This window comes from Taurulus bubalis (genome assembly GCF_910589615.1).
Source record: "Taurulus bubalis genome assembly, chromosome: 8".
Classification (NCBI taxonomy): Eukaryota; Metazoa; Chordata; class Actinopteri; order Perciformes; family Cottidae; genus Taurulus; species Taurulus bubalis.
This window is the reverse complement of record NC_136596.1, coordinates 17,972,887-17,998,174: the sequence shown is the minus strand read 5'-3', so window position 1 is coordinate 17,998,174 and position 25,288 is coordinate 17,972,887. Positions and strand designations below refer to the sequence as shown.

At 42.3% G+C, this 25,288-nt stretch overlaps 1 protein-coding gene across 1 annotated transcript in view; it reads left to right on the top strand.

Moving 5' to 3' along the window:
* fbrsl1 (fibrosin-like 1) overlaps positions 1-25,288 on the top strand; it is a gene marked incomplete at its 5' end in the record, with an annotated part of 266,408 nt that overhangs the window by 74,235 nt on the left and 166,885 nt on the right. The window contains one exon of the mRNA XM_079222167.1: positions 706-930. Within this exon, the coding sequence (XP_079078293.1) occupies positions 706-930 (225 nt within the window). The remainder of the gene's footprint in view (positions 1-705; positions 931-25,288) is intronic.

The following is a 25,288-nucleotide window of genomic DNA, read 5'->3' as shown; positions in this document are numbered from 1 at the left end:
GAGTAAGATATTAGGCAGTTACAAATGATGTTTGAATTCCAATAAACAAACACCAATTCCATACAGGCAGTAACCGAAGCATGGGGAATGATTGGTTAAAGGGGGAAATTGCTTGGTCATAGTGTAAATGTAGAGTGACTGTATTTTCTCCACTCTGTGTTAAAGCAGCTCTTCGTATCATAAGCTCATTATATGAGCCATAAAGTGGTTATGGACTCCAGTAAGGCATTGTTCTGCTGTTGACAGGATTAAAGATGACGAGAGAGAGAGAGAGAGAGAGAGAGAGAGAGAGAGAGAGCCTCGCTGCTCTATACTTAAGTGTTGCTTTGTATAAGCTAGCAGTGAAAGGGACTGCATGCTTGACTGTTTGCCAGCTGCGGCACACCCTACCTCCACCTCTTTTACACATTCATCTCCCGCCCCTCCTGTCTATCCATCGAGATATCTGCCCGCTTGACTTGTTGTCACCTGCTGTACTATGATTTAAAGGGTCTTAAGGAAATGCTTGAGACAATGAAGACAATAAATCTCTTTTGTGTGGTATTGATTGGTGAGGAACAGGTTGTATGGCATGTTCTAATCACTGTTTTTATTTAATAACAAGATGCACAACATTAAGATCATATATGGACGGATCCACCATTCCGTCCATATATATCTTTCACACATTCTGATTTCTAATTAGCTTTCATCTTCTCTCTGCAGAAGAAGACCGGAGTTGTGAAGACACAGGAGAAGAAGGAGCGGTGGAAGGAGAAAAAGGTGGCAAAGCGGCAGAAAAAGAAGGATGAGGAAGTGGAGGAGGAAGAGGAGAACGTCCAGCCGGTGTTGGATGCCCTGGAGAAAGGCTTCCTTAATCACGCCCAGAGGGAACCGGAGAGAATGACAGAGAGGCTGCTGAAGAAGACCTACTCCAAGAAGAACAAAATGGTGAGTGTGTCTGACCCCATAGACTTTTTTAAGAAATTAATCTAATGCTCACTTGACAGTTACAAAAGGGACTGTTAGCGTGTGGATTTATTGCTGACAAATGAAAGAGATGTCTGATGTTCTGGCTTTTGTCATGAAGCTTGAGTTGGATCTGGCGCGACTTCACCCACTTCCAAAGTGCATGGAGAAGGGAAAAAGTCTGTAGAGGTCACAACTCCAACTCAAGTTGTGACCTCTACATAGAGCATCTTTATTGTATGACTGTGTTTTTCCCATGAAGAGAGATGAACAAGTCAGCTGCTTCAGTAGCATCTGACTGCTTTGTCGTGATATTATTGTTATTTCCATGACTGGCTGTTCTCCAAATATATACTTTCTATTCATCTAAAAGCTGGTCCACATTCACTTTTAAGCAGAACAAGTTCTACAGAGGAATTTCAGGAAGAGGTGAACAATGTGAACAGAATCTTATGCTCATGTGACTTTACTTATTCTTCTGTCAGCAGGGATTTGGTACCACAGTGCTGAGTTTGTTAAGAGATGACTTTACTTTCACATGAGACTGGAGAGTCCCATCTATCAGTTCACCTTCAAAGCCCTTCTCAGCTTTCAACACTTGAGAAAATAATCTTTTTGTGAGCAGTCTCTAAAGGATGGAGTATTAGCCCATTTAGAGCTGTCAAACATTGACTTTCTATTGCTGGAATACATTGTAGTACTACATTTATGTGACAAAGAAATGTTACTGGTTACTTTGCAGAAGTATAAAGTTAGTATCAAGTCTGACAATTTAGTCACAGGGGAAAAACACACTGAAGTGGCGCAGTAGTAGACTACCTGCTGCAATATCGATGGAATATACTTAGCCGAGGCATTCTTTTCCAAATAGGCATCTTACTTGCTTGCTTTGACACCACGGTTATCGAGTAGATAATGGATTTATTAAGTGGAGGTATTTTTCTGCCGATAAAGTTGGCAAAAACTCACAAAATGTTTCCGCTTGTAGTCGTTGACTCCGGGGAAATAATTAGAAGTTTGGTAGTGTCGTTATCTAACATTTATGTAGTGTTAGCATACCCAGCATCAGCAGTTACACTGAACCGCATATAATGAGCGACTATCTGCCCGCTGCAGTCCACATGCTGGAGTTTATTAATATTATATAATATGATATTCGTTTTGGTCCAACAAACAGCAACACACCCGCCAAGTGTGAAGTAGATCAGATGACCGATTCTCAAGATATGTAGCAAACAAGCAAACAGGCGGACAGAAATGTTCCTTACTTTGTGTTTGAAGTGAAAGCTTCAGTGTTTGCCCATGATGCTGCTAGCTGCCACCATGGCCGTCAGTTATGGACTGTGGTCATGTGATCACTTGTTGATACCAGGTGGATGGCTAGTACTTGACTATTTTCGTACATGTAATTGCTTGTTGACATTGGCACAGCAATGACACTACAGTACACTATAATAATCAGCTGATACAGGGTTGAGGCCATACAACATTACGGGAGTTTTGTTCTCTTTTGGAATTGTAGTGTTTTGTGTAATTCACCTACTGAAGCAAAGGAGGGAAACAGACCAGCAAGGACTATATCATTGGGAAGTAAAATATAGGGAATCAGTTAGATGGCCTTCGGACCTCAGTGAAGCACGACATACTGTTTGTGACTTATATTCACTGATGCTTCCAAAAATGGTTTCATAAACACATTGCTGGTATGCTGCCTTCAGGTGGATTTATTTTGGTTCCCATTCCTGTTTTCTTTCATGACTGCAGAAGTGGTTTTCTGTTGGTTAGTGCGGTTAGAGGGCTTCCAATATCCCAGGCTTCAGGCACACTGCTGAGCCAACAGACTCCGAGTCTGTCCCAGCGAGATAGCCCATCTATGTGTTAACAGTTTGTTTAAATGGGCGGATGTTTTTTCATGCTCCTGTCTGAGGCCAAGCTCCACCATAGTGCTGCTAAGGATAAGAGGGGAAATGTAGTCAGGAAGCCAAACTAAATAATGAGGCTATGTAGCCCGGAGGCCTCCTCCACAGATAAAAATATCTCTCTTAGATAAGATTTCCTAAGGAAGTTAACATGGCTGAAAATGAGTTTGGCTGTGATATTTAGTTTACTAAGAGACAGTGAAAGATTATGTATTTAGCTGATGCTCGTATCCAGAGTTTAAGTGCAATAGGCTGCAATTACTGAACCAGATTTATATTCTAGTTCAGATAATAACTCCATAATATCTCCAAACTGCTGCTCATGTGAAAACCTTGGAACTTCAGCAGTGCTGAATTTCATATTTTACATTAACTTCATCTGAAGATTTACTTCACATACTCCCGAGGAGATTGATATAGTAGAGAGATCATTAAACCAGCTCAAAACCGAAAGAAAAACTAAGCTAAAACTATTTTTTGTAATGTTTCTAACATCAGCAATGAGATATGTTTTGTCCCTGGAATATACAATGGGGAAGTAAAGATCTATTTATTAATTTGCCGTGTTGCTTGTGTAGCAATTTGAAATATCTGGAGGTACATCCACACCTACCATAATATGTTAGTTTATTAAATTACTGCCTTCCGCCAAACCACAAATATTATATCATATTTTCAAGAATGCATAATACAAGTGTTTATTTTGTCAAAGGGATGAGGTAACAAAACTCACTAAGCAGAGCAATCATAATAATATGTATTGCCAAGTATGTTTTCACTGACAAGGAATGTTTAAGAGGCCCAATGCCAGCAACTGTTTGTGTGGCTTTAGGTATTGTTCCCATTGGACCTCAGCCTTCTGCCAGAATGTGGCTCAAAAGGTTTGTGTCCTGGGTGTGAGGCGTAGGGCACAATCTTTCCTGCCCTCCTCAGGGTCCTTGGGGCATACCGGTCCTCAAAGGATGGCAGATTTCAGCCAAGCACCCTCTTAGCAGAGTGGATGATAGGCTGCAGTCTGCCCTTGTTCTTGCCTGTGGCAGCTGTGTTCCAGACGCTGATGAAGGAGGTGAGGATGGACTCTGAGGTCAGGGTAGAAGTGCACCATCATTGACTTTGGCAGGTTAAACTTATTCAGCTACTGCTAGAAGCATATCTGTTGCTGTGCTTTTTTGATTTTCCTTACCAGATGTACTGATTTATAAATATGCCCTGGTGGTTCCCTGTTGCTCTTACTTAATTTCGAAACTTTTCTCTTGTATCGATTGCTTGCTTAAATCTCAATGTCTAGCTCAAGCAATGTTTGACTGTATCACTGTAGCTAACATATCTTGTATCCTGCCCAGGCTTTAGTTCTCTGCATGCTAAAACCATATGCCTGTCTTTAATGCATCGCTAGAAAGCCCAATTCCCAGCTACGTTTTTACTGTTTTGACTAATAACAATTATGCTTTGGGAAACAGCAATTCCCAAATTCAGTCATAATCACAGAGCAGATAAGACTCAGCACATGATCATGTTGCATAACTAATTATTTATAGATAACATTATCAAAAATGAAACGGTTAATCCACACCTTCAAATAAGCATTTACATATAATGCTGAATCGATCCTCTCTGCTTCAGTGAGAAGTATGAGTGGTGTTTGATCAGACCTGTTTCTTAAGACCACACCTGGCCACACCTTTGTGATATGATTTATTATAAAGATGTGGTATCCATTGTTTTTGGAAGAGAATTTTTGTATGTGTTGCAAGTAAAGGCACAACCCTCCGCTGAGTGGCTTACAAATACTGTGGGCCGATCTGCCACATGAGAGTGTGAACAAATTGATTGATTTCATTCTCAAATATATCCTCATAAACACAGGACATTATTTGATTAAGTATTGAGAGATTAATTGTTTCTGAGTCCAATCTCTCTGGATCAAGTGCATATCAAAAAATGTTTACCCTGATTTCCAGAGCAGCAAATCAGAGCAGCAGTAAAAGTTTCACTCTTGTGACTCTGGAGTGGAGAATGTAAGAGCAAATGCTTGCAGTATACCAGCATAGATAGATAGAATGATAGAGCAAGTAATAAATAGTAATCTATTCTTACTCTATCCTCAACGCCTGTGATGTTTTCATGCACTCTAAGTGTCTTTGATGCATGGAATCCCATATAAAACACACTCGCTTCCATGAAGAGCCCTTTGTGGATTTCATCTGCCACAGAAAACGTCCTTGGCAACAGTGCCGCCAGACTCTGTTGTGTGGTGCAGCATTCACGGTTCTTTTTGCTGACAAGTTAATTTAACAATCCCATGTAAACATTTACTCTTACTTACATCCATGAGGACAAACTGTCGCTCATTTTATCCAACAAACACGAAACAGATGGATGTGCACGCATAAACAAACACTTTTGTTGTAACTGTGGGAAACAGGCGTTTATGGCAGATGAAACTGATGGAATACACTGATAGGGACATCTACTTTTAGGGTGCTCTCTCCACCACAATGATCAGCTGCACTTGGAGCATTACTTCTTTGTCCTTCAGGTTGCCCTCTTAGTGTCCAACTTAGTTTTTCCCATCCATATTTCTTTTCTGTCTCACAAGTCAGAGCCCTAGTATATGTCACGCACTAAGATCCACAGGCGCGGTGATGTGTTGGCCAGGAGGACGGGAAGCGGAGTGCGTCACAGGGAGGCAGTGGGGGGTCGGCACTTGATCTAATTACAAGACTCCCCAGGACCTCAGGAATGTGTGAGTGTGAGAGTGTGAAGAGACATTTCTCAAGTAGTCACCCATGTTGTTCGGAGATGTTTTTTAAGGGCAGTACTGATATTGTTTGAATTGGATCAAACAAGTTATTTGACATGATAAGAATCAATATCAGTTTAAATGTATTTTTTGGAAGAAGCATCACCACTGAAATAAGGTCAATCGGTTAATAGGCCCTTAAATGTGCAATGTGTACCATCTGGACAGAAGTTTAGTTTAAAACATTTAAAACATTATCAACAGAATGTGAAATATGACCGTGTAATGTATTCTAGAGATATCTAGTGAAATGAACACGTTAACCATGTAGCCACGGCCTGTCCTGTCAAATTTAGGCTACCACTAGCACCAGAGGCGATAATAAGTCACTGCAGGCTCCAGTCTGCCTCGTCAATAATACATGTATGGTCCATGTGCGTTTTGTTTATTTGATTGAATCTGAAGTGGCAGAAACGAGAAAACACCTTGTCCTCCGCTCCACCAGAAGACTATATTGCCAGGAGTAGAGCAAGTGGTTTGCGAGACAGATGGACCTTCCGGTTGCAGTTTAGCCAGTGGTGCAAACCCCAATGCCGGGGGTCTGATCCCTGGGGGAACGCCCTGACTCCCCAGTGTATCACAGTAAAAGCTTTCTTTTGCTGTGATACACAGGTTACACCCAACGCACCACCACTGTAACTCTGGGCGCCGCCTGAAGCTGAGCCACCACAGCCGCCAACAGAAGGTCCATCCCTCAGAGTCACTGCCTGCTCTCGTCCCCGCAAAGTAGTCCACTGTCCGCTAGAAGGACAAAATGAAACACAAGTTGTTCCCCCGTCTCTGCCACCCCAAACCCAAGCCAATAAACAAACTATCAAACCGTAAATGGACCGTACAGCCTCCTCTTAGTGGCAAAAATACACAGATGGCTAATGTAAACTAGAGGCCGATGCCACACAGGAAGACTATAAGACAGCAGTGTTATTTTGACCGTCTCTGAGTTTCATCAGTTTGGTTTAATTGTGGGTTTTCTTGCCCTGCTGTTAGTTAGTGATAACTAACTAATTTATTCATAATAATGCGTGATGACTGAATTTAGATTGTATAGACGCAGCAGTAGAAATTAAATGCTGCCCCTTTATTTCTTTTGAGCATAAACCAATACACCTGTATTCCTTGCTGTAAGATACTAGAAAAGCAGCTTGCAGGAAAAACCTACATGGTTTTGACCTTCAAATATGCGTCATGAATAACACTTCATGCTGACTCGCTCGAGCAACACACTGATAGCTTCACATACACATCACATCACCATCCCTGTCCATTAGTGGCTTACCCTGTGCTGTACACATGCCCCACTAACAATGGCATGTAGGAAAACATCTCTGGACCCTTCACTCTATTCCCTTACTATCATTCAAGCAGATTGTTGGTTATCAAGCGTATTGCATGCCCCTGTCACACTGCGTCACGATTACTTCCCCCGTCTGTATATCTAGGTATGTTTATAAGCAGTAAACCAGCTGAGGATAGATCCGATTAGCTGGGGCATTAACAATGCACTGGAGCATAGTTCAGGGGCAGCCTGAGAGCTGCGATAGACGCAAGAATACTGCTGCCCACTGGCAGTGGGGCAGCGGTTACAGTAAGTGATCAGGATGACTGATAACGGCAGGGTGCCTGTTATCTGGGGAGCTGCGGCCCTGAGCGCGAGCAGCTCGGCTCAGGAGACAATAACTCCCCTAGCTAACCTGCTTGCAGCTCATTTAGCTGGAGATCAAGGTGAACCCTTTCACCCAGAGTCAATCTGGGCAAGTGGATTGAGCTGCACTTTAGTATTGTTGATTCTCTTTAGTTAAAAAATGTAGCCGGAATTATTGAGACAATTTAACATATCCGTCTATTTCGGCTACAGTACATCCGATGTTTCTTTTACTGTAACTTAAATGTTCTTTGCACATAGTGTTTTTCCTCCTCCATTTAAAGAAATATTTGTTCCACTTATTCTCGGACAAGCACCTTTTTTTCACTACACAATTATCTGCTTTTGATGTTGTGGTTGATTGAAGAATTTAAACACTAACTAGTGTTGCACTTGTAATGAGATCAGCCCTAAAATGTGACATCATTGATGTAATTATAGAGTTGAAAAACTTGTTAGCAGTAACATGATAGAAAAGGCCTTTACTCTTGTTACTCCGGTTTACACTGCAATTTAACAAAGGGCATTATTGGATGAGTAGATAATGAGGTACGCTGCTGAGGTGTCTGCAGGCACATCACGTGCAAGAGTGTGCGCATGTGTGTGCAGAGTAGAAAGACAGATATGAGGGGAAGAGCGTGACTTGTAATAGACCTTGACAGATCAATTAGCTAGCTGCATGTAACATCAACATGCATGAATGATCAAATGGCAGTTTGTCTTTTCCACATCAAAGACCAGTTTGCATATGAACATACATGTGCCTGTGCAGGTTAGACATACATGACAATGGAAAGAGTTTCATTCTACAAATATTGTATCTGATTATTGAAAGAATCACACACACACACACACACACACACACACACACACACACACACACACACACACACACACAAACACACACACACACACACACACACACACACACACACTCTGATATACTTATTGCTGACATTAGAAACGGATTCAAGAAATCAGAAGGAATATGAATATGGAATATATTTGCCTTTTGAGCATTTTGCATTTTTTTTATTTCAAAAGGGGGCTTTTTTGTATCATCATAAATTATTATATACTTTAGTTCCTTGCTGCAGGGCATCACAATAGCCATGTTTGATGAAAGGAAGAGTACTACTTCCCTGCTGTTCCAGGGATTTGAACAAGCAACCTTACTAGATTATATTCACAATCCTTGTTTATCTATTGTAGTTCAACCAAGCCTGTGTGAATCATGACTCCAGTGAGAGGCCACCTTTTAAATGAAATAGTCTTCTAACAATGTAAATATACTGTACAACTGCATTTTAGGAGTTTCAATTGAGTGATGTATGACTTAATTAACTTAAATTGCTGCATTAGGAATTGCAAGAACATTTGATGATTCTCCTCCAAACATAACCATAGTAGCATGGGAGTGTCATAAATGAGAAACACATTTTCCCAGTAGACCATAATGAAGCCAGCTAATTACACAAGAGATCAGACAGACTGTTCTTGCAGAGGTAATGTATCAGCATAATAAACAGGGATTTTTTTTTTACATGAAATGTGTTGGAAAAAACTGCTTGCTCAAAGTTTTAAGCACTTAAAAGTTAACACGGCTGCTTTTGTTAAGTAATTGTTGGAGAATTTCTGTTGAAAAATCGAATGAAGATCATTTTTGAAAACTAATAATACGAGTGATCACGGTAAGTCAAAAGGTAGAATCAAAGGTAAATAGATGATAAGTAAAGGACTGCCAAAAGGAATTATGGAGACAGGCACAGAAAAAAAGGTCAAAATATTTGTATTCTCCCTTCCCTGAAATGATTTCCTGACATGAATAAGTGTCTGGGTGCACAAACCTTCCTCTCTGTGTGTCTTACAGCTTCCTAAATGCTGTCTATTTTTGCTCAGCAGACGACCTGAACACAGTGGATTTATTGTGATGAGCCAAACTCATCCGTATGGTTTTCCTCTGGGGCTGATGGTGTTGACTTTGCCCGTGATGCCGGGGGAAGGCTGGGAAAGAATGAGGCAACAGTCCCAACGGTGTTGAAATAGAGGTGGGGAGAGAGTGCAGAATAAATTCATCTGTGCTGCTCCAGTCCCAGTGGATGGTTTGGAGTTGAACTGGGTTCCAATCTGAACTGGCCCTGGAGAGTGAGATTTGGAGAGTTGGTTCATACAGAGGAAGCAGATATTCGTTTCAAGTTGTGACCGGTCTGTCAAAATAGATGCCTCATAGATAAGATTGACACACTAAGAGATCTCTTGATAATCCAAGGGCAAGATGTAAATGCCGCTAGGATAAATGTGTAGCAAAGGAGGAATCTCAGCAAACCAGAATGCAATGGGAAGACTGGTAAAATCCCTCTGTCAGTTAGATAAATGCAACCTCCAGGAAAATTAAGCCCTCTCAGGATTTCTCCTCAAAATCCATCACCCCTAGACTCCTAACCCCTTAGACAAGGAGAGAGATAGACAGAGAGGCCGCAGAGAAAGAGACCGAAATAGAACTGGAAATAAAGGGAAGCGAATGACAAAGCCAGACACCCAGTGCGCCTGCTGTGCTTAGCCAGGTGAATATTGCATGGGACAGTGCACAGTGATTAATGTCAGGCCATGTAAGGTACTTGACCGAGTTGCTGTACTGTAGGCCTACACACGCACATAAACACACGTCCCATCACTTTTAACAAGCCATAGTCACTGAGATACAGCAGGGCTACTTCAGAGCAACCACTCTGGGGACAATTAGGTCCGGCAACATTAAATTAGCAGGGATCTAAAGTCATGCTCTGTTGGAGTTGGAGCTAGTGCATGCTGGAATTGGACGAGGTAGCAGAAGCAAGGAGGAACTCCTCCTGGATGTGTGCTTTCGGATATTGCTGTATGGGGTAAAATAATAATTTTAGAGCAATTTTTAGTTTTGCATCTGCATTGGGGTGCAGAATTATTTTCAGTACAGTCATTAGGTTTGGACTCAGGGGGCAAGTGTTTGCTGTAATACATTTGTAATACATTTGCCAGGATGCCATTTATCCTAGCTGTATAGTTGTGATTACTTTCTTTTTTTATATGATTTATTAGAGCTTCATCATTTTCCATCTCTGCATCTAGTGGAGAATCTGCAGCTATAGCAACAGATGCATTGCCCCTAGTAGATGTTTAACTAGAACAGACAGAAGGGAGTCACACTTTATTACACTTTGTGCTATATGATTTGCCGGATCATTGTGGTTTATATTACAGTAATGGTCAGTGAGACATTCAGAAATGTGAAAGGAAAGCTTTATTCCTCCTGCAAAAGCTTTCTTTCTGCAAAATAGTCATAAGTGAGCTCAGGTGAGGTCAGCTTTATTGTGAAATGCTTTAATCAAACACGCTAATCACAAAGGTGCATCACTGCATCAAAATTACCTTCAACAAATGGTTGCACTTCCTGTGTACCAGACAAATATTCCATGGAAACACCAAAGGGGCAGCAGGTGTCAGCAAATGTGAAAGCTTTCATGAGGTGTGTTCACCTACTAAAAACAATTGGCCACAGTGTTTCATCAAAGCACCAAAGACATGGTGAGTCACAATTTTATTTTCTTTGAGTTTAATGTGCTATTAGTGTCTCGGCTGTTTCTGTGATTATCAAGAATTTCAAGGAAAGAGAACACACGGAATTCTTGAAAATTGTAGCCATAGTACAAAATAATACTATCTGCCTTAAAAATCATGTATTGGTTAAACTCTAGAAGCAGCACTGTCAAGGGTCAGGTTCCCTGGCTACCTCTGTATCCAGAGGCTGGCAGCCGCCTGGTGCGCGGTACTGTATTACATTGGAGGTTTTACGGACGTAGGGATCTGGTGTTTGTTTGGCAGAATGGAAGTGGGAGGCAGTCCTGAGCCCTCTGAAAAGAGAAGCCTCCTGTACTTGTGAGCGGTCTTTTGTTTGGAGGCCTGTGTGTTTTGACAAGCCTAAGAGGGGGAAAGACAATAGAGATGCCAGGCTGCATCCTAACAAGTTTGTGCGGTACATGTAGGCTGCTACCCTCCATGTGTATTGTTCTCCACCGTCATCTACAAATGTCTGTTTCTCTCCTTATCACAGTTGTATCAGTTTGTTTTAGTTAGCACCTATTTGATTAGATTCCATTTAATTGTTGCTTGGCTTGAAGAACGTGTTGTTGCATGTGCATGGTGATTACACATATGTACCTCAGTGCGTGTATGTGGTTTTATTTGTGTGAGTGTGTGTAGATTATTGTGTGTCTGTATAAGTGGCTGTGATGAAATGCTTGCCTACTTGGCGGCGGCTGAACGTTTAACTGTCTAAGTGTCATCTATGCCACTTTAGCCCACTAGGGTCACTACATTAATGGGATCTGCCGGGGCCCCTGCCCCTGTTTTCATAGCCCTGCGCCTGGGGGGGTTGGCGACTAGCAAAGCTGGACATTAACTCAGACGGCTTAAATGGGATTAGTGGTGTCACTGAGACAGATGTGATCTTTGCAGCCACAGCTTTCCTTCTCTTTCTCACTTTATTCAGTTTTGCTGTGATACAACACTGACCCCAGCTGTATTAAAGAGGTATTGCACCCACATATATGAGGAGCTGGTGGATGATGCAGTGTTAACCCTTTGCTAGATTGCATCACATTGTCCATTGGGGGTCACTGTTCCCATTTGAAAAAGATGGTGGGAGGCATCTCCTCTCCTGCCATTTTGACTGCCTAATGTAAAGTACATCAGGGTTTGTAATATTGAACCCAGGCAGTGGATATTTTGCAGGTTCCATCAACATGTTTCCTGCAGCTTCTTGTAATGGATGCTTAATGTGGCTTCAAATATTGCCATGAAAACATCGTCAGAGATAATGAAATAACACCGGAACACCAGGGCCCATGTGTGGGTTGTATATGCCAGCACCATCGCTCATATTAGCTCATTAAAACAGCAAGTAGCACGGCTACAAAAGGTCAAATGTATCCATATCCAGAAATCTTGTTTCATCAAGCATGTCCTATAATTAGCATAGCACCAATATAAGGAGAGCCGCTTAAACAAGATATATTTAACATGTGCAGACGTAATGTGGCGCTCTGTGCTTTTCAATGGGTTGTGATTTAGGGGGATATTGTTCAGACTTATATGCCTTCTAGCGGGAAGCATGTGTTTGGTCCCTTTTTCCTGTTTTAAAGGCCATTCACACAGTAGCAATTGAACCAAGGGCTATAATTGTGTTTTCATGTACTATAGATCCTGTCATTAGGCCCCTGGGTCTGCAGGCAGTTATATGATGACAGCTGACAAGGGGGCGCGGCTCCTTTTGAGAAAGAGGGAGGGCGACCACACGCACAAAAGCCACAATTACTTCCTGGACAGTCCCCAGAGCTCAGTGGTTGGAGTGTGTATGTAAAATTATGTGGGATAGGCCATTTGCAAAACAAAGAGGGGGGTGAGGGGAGGGGGGAGAATGATTGCTTTTGCACAATAAAGCATGTACACCCCGAGGCAGGGGGTTGAAGTGGCAGACTGGGACACGCCTCCTAGAAGTCCTAGGGGAGCTGGATCCAGATGGGGGTGTGGTTGACCTCTGGGAGGGGAGGGTCAGGGCTCATATCCCGAGCCCTGAGGGAAGGAGATGGCCCAGGGGTGGAACTCTCAGTACATATGGGTGTGAAGCACCGTGCATTTTCAGTCTGAAGTCTCGTGTTCACAGTAGGGGAGCACAATTAGTATTTTACAACGTATTATAAGGTATCTCTAAGATATTGTAAATATTCAGTTTCTATATGACAGTTTATATTTCATGTCTGTAGGCGAAGATGTTAACGTTTCATCTCGGCGAGATTTGTAATTTTTAAATTAAACTTCTGTTCGGTAGAGCTCCATTCAGCGCCAAATGACTCAGAATAAAGACTGTTTAGAGTCTTTGAAAATAATTTGTAAGTATTTTCACTTAATTAGATAGCACACAGTGGGAAACATCAGGGAGTAATTGGAAGGTGTGACATGTGATTGAAGTCAAAGGCTAGACTTGCGCTGTGACACTGAGCCACGGACATAACAACATCACCAATTAGCAGTGCGTCGTTGCAATACTGATTGGATAATATCTGAGCAGTGCAGCGAGCTGTGAGCACGTTCTGCATGGTCACAAGGGTGAATTACTCTGGTCGCTCTCAGTTTAATTAATGAGCCGGTAATGGTAGTTTAATTGCTCTTTAAAGTGGAGTCCCCTCTGACACTGACGTAGCACAGGACTGTATCACCAGACTATCTTCAAATGCCCAGGTCGGCTCCCACAGGCTCCCCCAAACTGCCAAACCTCGACCTCCGCCACTGCTGCAGCCACAGAGGGATATATACGACTCATACTGGCGCACATGAAATATTCAGCAGCAATTTCTTCCACCTTTAAATAATACCTTCAAATGTTAATGCGCTCCGACTGCTTGTTTTAAGTGAACGGCATCCCAAGGTGCCTGTGTTTGGAATGCACCGATGTAAGGGGCTCTGGACTTAAACTGCTGTCGGTGTGAAAGTATTACACTACACTGGAGAATTACCACAGCCAGGCGCTTGGGTCAAGAGGAGAATGCTATTCTTAGTGCCAGACCCCACAACACACGTAGACACGCATGCTCTAACATTCTCATATGACTTGCACACACATAATGCACTTACACACAGAGCTACATGATTTCACAAATACAAATACAAAGATATGGATGCACACACACAGATACAGATCGTAAATACCTAACACACATACATACACACAGAATCACAAGACACTGCATGCACACACGTCACCTTTGACATTGATTTTCATTAGATTCACAGTGGCTGGCATGTTGACAGTTTTACCAGCGTCCTTGGTTCTAAATGTGTCTATTATCAAAGGATTACACAAGCGGACAGGCCATGATCTGATATCCGCTGCCATTAGCCTGGCCTCACCCAATAGGTGCCTCTTCAACCTGATCCTGCCAGAGACATTGCGATGTTATCAGGCCCAGTGATGCCTCCATCACCTGATACACCCCGTGGATTAGTAAGGGACTTGCCACCGGCTGTTCTGTGGTGAGGAAGTATTACAGTGTGTCTGCAGCTGACACGGATCAGTGCAAATATTCATGCTGTGACCTAAAAAAGTCAAAGGGAAATCAAGATTGTTTTTTTTTTTTTTTGTCAGCTCGAAGCACACACACAAACGCACACACCCTTTTTTCAGATTTTCTTCCGCTCACAGATGCAGTGAGCCTTGCAGAGTGACACACACTTGGCTGCACAGTCCCTCCATGTGCTGTGCCCTTCAGAGCTGACAGCAAGGCATTAAATATTAGTGGCGTTTTACGGCGAGTTTGTAACATGGTTATTCCAGTCAGTGGGCTTACCTTCCCAGTGTCTGTTCCGACTCTGGGGCTTTGGTTTTACAGCGCCGACACAAAAGGCTATCTTGAGGGAGGCAAACCTGCCTGTGAGACACGAGTATGCTACTGTATATATAATGTCATGTATCTACCATGCAGAATAACATAACATGCAGTCCAATACATCAGCTTTGCAATAAAAAGTACATTAGTAGAAAACAATGGGTTAGAGTTAATTGCAATACAACATTATTGCTTTAAAGTTAATAATTTTGCTGGGTAACATGGTGTGTATACAATCCTGGTGGAGATGGACACACACTGGAAACGTGTTTGACTTTGTGCTGAATATACAGACACAACTCTCACTTTGGTTTTACAAGGATGATTCGTATCAACGAACCTGGTATCCTATAATCCTGCAGTATTACCCACTAGGACTCCCTGGGGGACTAGATTGGCAAATTCCCATGATCCCACCATCCGCTCTGCAAGGGTAGAGCTGGACTACTATTTCATGGCCAGGACAAAATCCACATTGCTCCTGTCATTGTTTGACAATCGGTCGGAGCCTCCATTCCAGCACCCTACAATACACTTTTCCATTCCAGGCTTGTGCAGTGGGATACCTCAATAATTGGAGGACACCCTCTGGTCCCCCTTTTCAAAAATGGGATCCACCCCTGTCTGCCACTCCACAGGTACGGCCCCCTACCTCCACGCTACACTGAAGAGTCAGACAAGGCAACTTCCCTTGAGTCTTCCAACTCTGCCTCCTCCATGGAGACTAGAGCAGCTAGAGCTTCAGCTCTTTTTAATACTTTTATTCATTACATGTTGTCTGACGTCCTGCTTGTGTGGAGTATCCTCTATGCAGCTACCAATAGCTCATTTAATAGAATATACGGGACATTTTTCATCAGTCGGACAATGGTGACAGGTTGCATTCTTATTAGTTCAATTATTCTGTGGTCATTTAATTAGCGACCTGGAGACAAGGGAAGTGGCCAGGACAGGTTCTGACATGTTTGTCTAGAGGGCTTTGGAAGCCAAGTTCTGCCACCTTCAGTCTACATCACAGGTTTTTCAATTAACACCAACAATGGAGCAAGAGGAGGCACTACAGGCAGGGCCAGGTGGGGGTATTAGTTAGCTATTCAGCAAGGAAGGCTTGCATGTTTTGCCACATGACAACCTTGCTGACATGTCTGGCCTTTGGGTGGCGCAGAGGGGTTTGTTGCAGTAAATGACAGTGATCTCCCCAATGCCCTGCTCCCCGCCACCTCCTGGTGGGATTGATTAAGCATAATTGGAAGGAGTCAGATGCTGAGGCAAGTGGTGCTAAATAAATTTGGGTAGTGTTAATTGCAGATTCCACTCTGTCTGTGTGTGGCAGCGTGAGGGGTAGAGAAACACTTAGCCACCGGCTGACAATAGAGGATTAATTGGACTCCTCCAATGAACATAATTAGACTGATTGTTGAGAGAGATAAAGCAAAGGTTTTATGAGTGCAGCAGCATTGTCACTGCTAAGAATATCGTCCCTCTCCCCCTCCTCCTTTCCAATTCCTCCTCTGTGAGATAGACCCCTGTACAAAGTCAATGCTCCTTATTCCTCTTTTAGCTATAAGGGAGTTGGAATTCCTGCTCACAGGGTAGGAGTGGATCACAGGTTCATGCTTACTGAGCCTTACAATGATAACTTCCCTTCAGGGGAATAGTCCAATCATCTGTTTCAGCTACAGCGCAGCCCCTGTATCGATGGTCGTTGATGACATCAGTTATTGAGCTTTTATTGGTCATAAACACAGAGAGCAAGAGAGTCCTCTGTCTGATGGGGGAGCTCCTTTACATCTAGATGATGCGGTGGATTTTTGTCAGCCGTCCAAACCATACAAATCCAATTGTAGCAGGGGTTCATTCCTGCTCCAAGTGGAAATGATTTGTGAGCCCCAGAGCATTACTCAGCCTTGGCCGGGTCCATCAGCAGCAACAACAGCAGTGACTTGTGTTACTTCAATATCGCCCAGGGCCCTATCACCTCCCCAGAAACTCACTGAGCTGGAGCCGGGCTGCACAGATCTCTGACGGAGTCCTCTTGGATGGTGCTCAGGTCTCAAACAGAGAGGAGGCCTCCATAGACTGCTTCAAAGGGTCGGACGGAGAGACAAGAACACTACTTTTGACCAAATTCATCAGGAGAGGTTAACCACAAATGGCTGTGTGCTAGCTGCTACTGTAAATATGACATGCCGATAAGATGAAGAACGGCAAATGCAGGAATCAAAGAACATGTCAGAGGCTTTCAGAGTCTATGCCTCGCACTCAGTTTGACAAGGCAGAAGTTGGATATCCTCGAAAAATAAAAAGTGATGAAAGATGGAATTAAAAGTGAAAGTCATTCTGAAATTCTTTTGAAGGTTTAATTCATTATCTTGTATTCAAAACATGTGTTCACTGTTTGAAGTGAAGTATGTGAGGTATGATGACTTCAATATCATGTTTTTCAAAAGGGTGAAGTTGCCTTAGGCTCTTTGACTTAATATGTTACCTATATATTAATTTCATCCGCTGTAATACTTTATGTATTAAATTAAATTGCATATTTTCTATATCCTTCCTGTCTTTTCTGCTGAAGTATCTGTCGTATTGTTCAACATTGACTAAATCATCACTGATTGTTTAATCTTTTCTTGTGTCTAAATTATAGCTTTGCTGGATTTTAAATCTGATAATGAGACAGATTTATTTGTAGAAATATCCATCATTTGTCCTGTTCATCACCTTTCGATGAAACCATGCTCTATCCTTCCTTTTCCGCCCAAGAGGTATGGCAGCACGATGAAAACTGACCTTACATGTTTAGAAAAAAACCTCTGAAATCTTCAAAGAACGGGAAGCATCTGCACAAATGTTGTTTCCATGGACACCTGTCATGTTTCTGCCTCGCTCTGAATGGGAAAACAATGTCAGGTTTCTGACCTGAACCAAAGACTAAAAATGTCAGCAAGCTTTTATGACTGACAAGCAGGCAGCCTGGGGGGTTGGCTGAGCCGAGCAGGGCTGCTTAGGGCCGAGGTTTGAAGACCTTGACTCCTGCACCCGTGGTGTGATGGAGAGACTTGGCCTTCCAGCAAAAAGGAGATGGAGGCCTCTGCTCAAAGCTGAGGGACCTCAGGGAGACATTTTGATGCATGATGGGTGGAATAAAATAAAATGGGATCAACCCTAGCAGCAGCAACAGTTATTGGTGAAGGGGAGGTGGTTGCTGTAGCCCTCTGGCAACGCTCAACCTCAGGCTAGCTTTGCCTTCTATCTTCTATGTTTCACTATATGGAACTCCCACTGGTGCCCTGAGAGAAAACGACCCGTTTTAAGATGCTCTGATGAAATACGAGCACATCGACATATCTGTTTTAACTCAGCTGGGCATAAAATCGTGAAGTGGCTCCCCTTTGAGAAGAACTCACTGACCTTGGCAGGAAGTCTGAAAAAATACAACCACATTCTTGGCTTTAGTGTTTTCCCTCTGTGGCTCATTTTTAGCATTCATGTTGGGTTTTTTAATCATTGGTTCTCACTTCAGAGCTAATAAAGCTATTGTATGTTTAAAGACCAGTCGGTTGATCAGCTAGCTTATGTTATTATCTCCTTTGCTTAGTCTAGCTCCTCTGTTATCTGCTTTATGGTAATCCATTCTGTTATTGGCAGCTACTTGTGATGTGCAGGCTCTGTAATGAATGGTGTTTGGAGTGCACACTGACAAATTGTGGTCTTCATAGGTACTTTATGAACTTGCTGGCTAATAGAGAGAACTATTGCAACTGAGCCTTGGATCCTCCATGATAGATGCCTGCTCCCTCAGTGGCTCTTTCCACAAGGGAAGACTACAAAGAGGTAGGGAAAAAAGAGGAAAGCAGCGAGCCAGCTCCTACTTCACTGGAGAAGGCCATCTTATCGTTTCGTCTCACGAATTGTTTTTACCTTGGCCGCCGGGTGGCTCCCACTTGGCCCAAGTGGGGTTGTGACTACTAAGGGTTGGCCGAGAAGTCATGGTCACAGATTAACTCTGCTATTTATGGCCTAACCCGCCTAACTGCAGCTCCAGAGAGGGGAAATATTGCTCACTTAGCAGGATTACTGGGTGCCGTAATGCCCCAAAGGCCTGCTTTATGGCAGGCCATAAATGTTCCCAGGGAGAGGTAGCGAGAGTCGGATTGATTAGCGCTCCGGAGGAAAGTCGATCCGTTACCCACGCCCCACTGGGGAACGCTGTGATGGATGCTTCCGGGAGGTGGAGAGAGGCACTGAAAGGGAGGGGAGAGCACTTTGCTCTGCACCACGCCAGTCCTAGACATCCCCATAGTGACACAAGATGGAGGGCCCTCATTGCTTGCAGGGCTGCAGGAGGTTGTCAGGCAGTCACAGAGCTATAGTCCCACTACACAGTGGCCCTTTGCCCTCCCACTGGCAGACAAATGGAGAGGCGACCTTGCCACATGCTGCCATTTAACAAAGTCCCCCTTGACACCTTGCGTCCCCCAGACATCAGTCATTTAACACCTCTTCTGGGGCAATCATTTGCAATAGTAGAGGATCTGATATACAAGCTATAGGCAATAGGTCCCTTTTACCTTTTATTTAAAACCATTACTATCTTGGATCAGAAGTGTGTCACTATATTGATTCTGGCGCAGTCTGTAAAGAAATGTATCATTATTATACTTTGTTTTGAAGCAGGGAAGGCTTTTAAGATGTAATCATTAATTTATGTCATTACAATATTTTCCAAAGGATCTATCTACACTGAGAGTGCATAATACCTCTTTAGGATGGATGGTCCAGTGAGAGGTACGCCTCTGATCCTGATCGTATTGGTGGTGAATATGTTTGTGTCGATGTCTCTCAGTCATCTGTGTACTGTAGTAATATTTTAAACAAGAAATTAACAATGGATAAAATGGACCTACATTTCACTATTCCTCTATGTCTGATCAATTCTGGAAGCCATTGTGCCTGTTAAGTAACCTAACACATCTAGCTGAATAAGGGCGCCATCATTCCTTTCAGGTACAGCCCCTCCTCCAGGTTTAGATTGCCATTGAAACTGCCGTGATTTAGGTATAGCATTGCAAGCATCGTTAAAGTAGCAATGTTCACAACCGCTTTTCAGTTAGGGTTTCTTTGATGTGCATAACATCTGTAACTCCCCTTTTAAACCAGATGTCTTTACTGTCTAAATGGTATAGATTGTGAACCCTGGTGCGTTTTTTTCCGTTTTTTTTGTCTTGACCGGAAGTATTACGTCTTTAATGCTGTGTAGAGGATGCTTGGCCTCCCTAATACTGTATTGTTTCAAGCCTTTTTCAGACCATGTTGCATAAAACACGGTATGTGTTTGTAGCTCAGTTTATTTTTTGTAATCTGTTCAAACTTTTACGCCTTAGTAGTGGTTTGCTCATAACTGATTAATGACTTTCTGTTACTGTTTATTTGCTCTTTTGTAAAAATCAAGATTAAGATTTCAGCATCATGTATGAATTAAATATAATGTTTAGCATCTAACTAACTCAGTTAACACAGCATCCATTAAAACTTGGTGCCAGAGGCAATTAATGCTATGAAAATAACAGCATGAAAGCTAAGTGGTAGGACATAATGTACCAGCTCTCTCTCTCCCCTGGTAGTACGGATTTCTTTCAACATAGCGCTATGCTCGCAACACCGCTCACCTCATCCTTCTGGCTCCCTGCTGTTCTTCAGTCTCCTTGACATGCCTCCACAGTTGGACTGCAGCCGCCCTTATACAGGCCTTTTACTAGCTTAGATATTTTCCAGATGCCTGACTCAGGATATTGGCTGTGTGTGTGTGTGTGTGTGTGTGTGTGTGTGTGTGTGTGTTTGCTTGCTAGTGATGTATGCTATATGGAAGTCGTGCAAATGGGCATAATGTGCACATTTGCACTTGCATGTATTGTATGTGCCCACACAAATAAATATGCAAATAAATATGCATATGTGTAAGGATGATTCTGTTCAACAGTGTGTCACAGCTTCAGCAGACATTTCTCACTTTATTAGGAGTGGTGGCGCATGGCATTATGAAAGGCGTCATCAAAATGACCTCAGTGCTGATGTAGCGGGGTCTTTGGATTTAAGTGTAGACGTATCTGCTTGTGTGTTACGTTATTTAGGAGCCTGGAATCTCGATGGAGCTTGCCTTTCCTTCTGATGCAAAATCCCAATGACTTACATCTGCTATTGAATTACCACCAGAACCACATCAGCAGGTGTTTTAGTTTTTTTTCACACCATGCCTGTATGGAGGACATGGACTCTACTAAAGTCCTCTTCTGCCACGTGCTGGCTCTGAACTTACATTCACTCACATGTATTACTTACACAGATTAGATTGTAGTTTAGTGCTATTCATTTCAGAATGTGTAGTCTTTCCTTGTCTCTGTAACTGACCGTGCAATATTTAGTTGAATGACACTGTGCAGAGTAGGAGTAGCTTTTCTTGTTAAATCACAAGAGACAAGAAAAAATGTCTGTCACCCAGATAAATCTGATTACAATGCGTTTCAGATACATGCTGATAATTATGGTCATAATACAAATAGAACAGCAGTCAAGATAACACAAAGCCTTTTCACCATCAAAAGCATAGCAGGTGATGAAAAGATAACGTGTGATAGAACAAATTCCCAGGGACTGTGTTGGGTAAAACAAAGCATGCATGTCATGAATTTACAAAGCTGGATACCATAAATAGCTGGTCAATAAACGGAAATCCCCGGAGTAGCAGCTGCCATATCTGAAAATATCTATTCATAGAACCATAGGCAGTTATGTGAGTTGTTTTATGTTGTATGTGAGATTGTCTCTAGCATGCAAGTGTATGTTTATTTATGCATTGTTGAATATTTACTCTACCTTGTTGTTTTTTCTGTTAGCTGTTGACTTACCAGTGGTAGTACTGTACAAGAAAGCACTCAGATGCCAGCAGTAAGCCTACAGAAGCCCATGTAAGCTTGAAAAAGCCTCTTTTGCTTATACAGGTACATTGTATCCTTCCTCATGTGCTTCACAGCTGCTAAACTACTGTTATCTTATGGAGTTGACATAGACTGGCCCCACGCTGTCACTCATCTCATGCCACACCAGAGTCAACTCAGGCCAGATAAGAGTGAAGCCCGCTCAGCATGGATTTATGAAAATGAGACACTAGATACAATTAGTCACAGATATGAACTGATTGTTGAATTGAGAAGTCAAATCTTAATGACCATCATTACATAAACTGATGTTCATGTGATATCCTACACCAACTTTTAAAAAGCTGTTGACATCTGTAGTTATCCATCAAAGCGACTGTCATTATTTTGTTAATTCTGAACCAAGCATATGTCGTTAAAATGATGTACCAGTGCCATTGGATATGATCACTCTGGATCTTGTATATGTTGGTGCTTGTTTGGTTTAGCATTGTGCTGGGCCAACCCCTATGATGCCACTGCATGTGTGGAGACTTAAACTGCAGCAATCCATCCTTTTCAGTCCTGATACCTATTTGAGTTTTGGGTATAGGCTGATAAGATGACAATGTGATACTAGTGTTTATTTAATGAGCTGTATTCCTCACTGTCTGTAAGTGTCTGGGATCACTCGTATGTTATGTCTCTATATCGTATGTGTTTAATGCACATCAGGCTTGACTTAAACATTGCTTTCCTATCTTTGTCGAACACATGAGTTTTACGATGCAAAAGTGTGTTTCCCATTCTGAGTACATACCAGAGAGGCAGATCTTGTGACTTTTTGCCTCTAATTGCAGTGTTAATGCTGCTAAGCAGGCCTTGATGTGGCATCGATCTGACCCAGACGACCAGGCGTTCACATCCTTGTAAAAACACACAGGGGATGCCGATGTAGAGCAATGTTCCATGTCATGTTTGCTTTGTTAGCTCCCTAAGGCCCGTCCTCCCAGCTCCATTTATCCGGAGTGTTTGCACAAGGGGATAATTTGTAATATTCGCACAGGGCTTTGGAGAAACAGCAGTGGGACAAAGGGTAGGAAGGAGATCAGCACTTTGTTTTCTTTGGTCCAAACTGCAGTGGAAGTTTTATTTTGCTGCATTATTTTATTTGGTTTGTTTCGGCTCACCCTGTCCAGTTCCAAGAAAACAAATACGTATGAATGAAAGTCACATGGACTCACAGTTGGTTCATTGAACAGAGATTCATCCACAGAAGTCACTCCAGCAAGATAATTGAGCATTTTTCATAAATATTGTTACAATACAATGACTCCATGTGTCATATCACCTCCTCATAGCTCAAACTTTCAGCCAGACCTTGCATATTTAAATTTGTATTTGCAATAGTTTGGCTGGTTATTAGTTTGCATTAATATGGAATACAGGAAACAACATACAAGTGTACATCACTGAAAATGATTATGTTTTGGTCAGGATATACAGCTCTCCACTCTACCAGTTAGAGACCTTTGAGACGTACGCCTTAATAAGGCTGGCCTTGCTTTCCCATTGAGCACTTTACGCTGTGAATCCAGACATGTGTCCATGAAGAGAGAATATTGCTGTTAAAAGGTTAAGACGAGACGAATGCAAGTGCATTTAACGTGGCTTGCAAGATACAATGTCACATCTCCGTAGAGTTCAACTCACTCTACTCTGAGTTGTTTTCTGTGACTTATGTGTGCCACTATATATACTGTGCCATGGTGTAAGTACAATGTAGTCTGATGTTGTTTTGGCACTGCTGCTCTCCAGCACAAAGATGAGGTGAAGTTGTCTAGTTCGGCTTATAACTATTTCACTTCCTCTATGTATGCAGAGTTGTTGTAAACTTCAGTAAATGTTCTGTTCTACAACTGTGTTTAGCATTTGCATTCACATACAGACTACAACTAGAATAATTGCTTAATGTTGACTCTTTGCTCTTTGCTCGTATCATTCAGTATTTCTTAATGTGACTAAAAGAAAAATATGCTTTGAATAGATGGATTCCATAACTTCGTTATAGTGTTGGTATTTTTCTTAAATGTACAGCCCAAGGATATTGTGGTTAATTAGATAATGTGGTATACTGTTTTGGAAATACCCCTCCGTGTCCTCATTTTGACCAGGTTATCACATCTGCCTTTAACAGAAATCATTTGTTGGTAAAGGCAACACCTCAAGTAAAAATACACATGTATCCATAGTGAAAACGTGGGAGTGGTTTTTGCTCAACAGAACACAACTGAGTGCATAACTGTGCCCATATGGTGTTCTGGAAAGCAGTCTTGTGCGTTTTGATTGCCATAAGATGTCACAATCAAAGTAGCTTTGCGCAACATTGGTATGCAAGGCAGACATGGTGCCGTGCAGCTGCTGCAGTGTAAAAGGTTGGAGAAAAAATTAAAGTGATTGGAGAATAAAAAGCCTTTCCATCTATCGAAGGTCAAGTAGACAGGCAATTTGACCATATCTCCTATCATTGTGGTGATGGTTTGAGCAGAAATTCCCTGAACAACAGTGCGTTAGAAATCACAGAGGTAATTCTTGAGATGGAGTGGGGTCTTTTGGGAGTTTTTTTTACCTCACAGTACTGCTGGCCCCCCCTGTCTCCCTCTTTTTGATGAAATTCAATATGTATCCATAGGATGAAATAATGCTCAGCTTTAAGATGATTTCTGGGTGTCTCCAAAAGTGAGCGAGTATCGAGAAACAAATTAAAAGCCATGAGGGTGCGTGCATTTGTGTGGGAAAAAGTGTCGATACAGTTGTGTGTTTTTTGAAAAGTATTCACATAAAGACAATTTATTTGGAGTGTCTTGATGCATCGGTAATTCATAAACCATGAGTACTGCACTTAAAATACCCTCATTCACAGTCATCCGTTATGTGTGACTACTGCTGGTACTAAGCCTGTGATGTGGCGGTGACGCAGCAGAATGTAAGCAACAATCCAGGGTTGGGGATATCTGACCCAGGTATTACGTGATTGTTGACAGAGCACAGCTCGAGTAAATGTCAAGCAGAATCAGACGTCCTTGCTCCCTCCCTCGTTCCTTTCACCACTGCTTTGGTATTGATTTAAGGCCAAATGTGGTCTCTATAGATAGAGGCCTGGTCGGCTTGCAGGTGGGGTATGATTTGAATAAAAGATAATCGTAATTCAAGAGCACCAGAAAAGCCCTGGGGCAGATCATTCACAATCCTGCATCCGAGACACAACTGTCCAAATATATTGCAGTTGCCAAATGTGTTATAATAGATGATGTTGCTCGAGGCTTTGTTTGTTTTGATCCGTAAACATTCTTATTTTTTGCTACGAACCATCTTTTTGTCTTGTATAAGTCAGATGCAGCTACCAACATGTATTGCCTTTCGATATTCATACTTTAAAATGAAAGAAGGCAGGAATATTGCTTCAATTAAACAGGTGTACACAGTTGTTACTATGTACCTTTTTGTTCAATCGCTTTTTATTTTCATTTGGCTTTTCTGTGCAAGTAAATGAGACATTGTAAAACAGCTGTGCAGGAGAGGACAGAAACCTCCCACACACACAGTCAACGCATGAACAGAAAAGCAATATACAAAAACTAAAG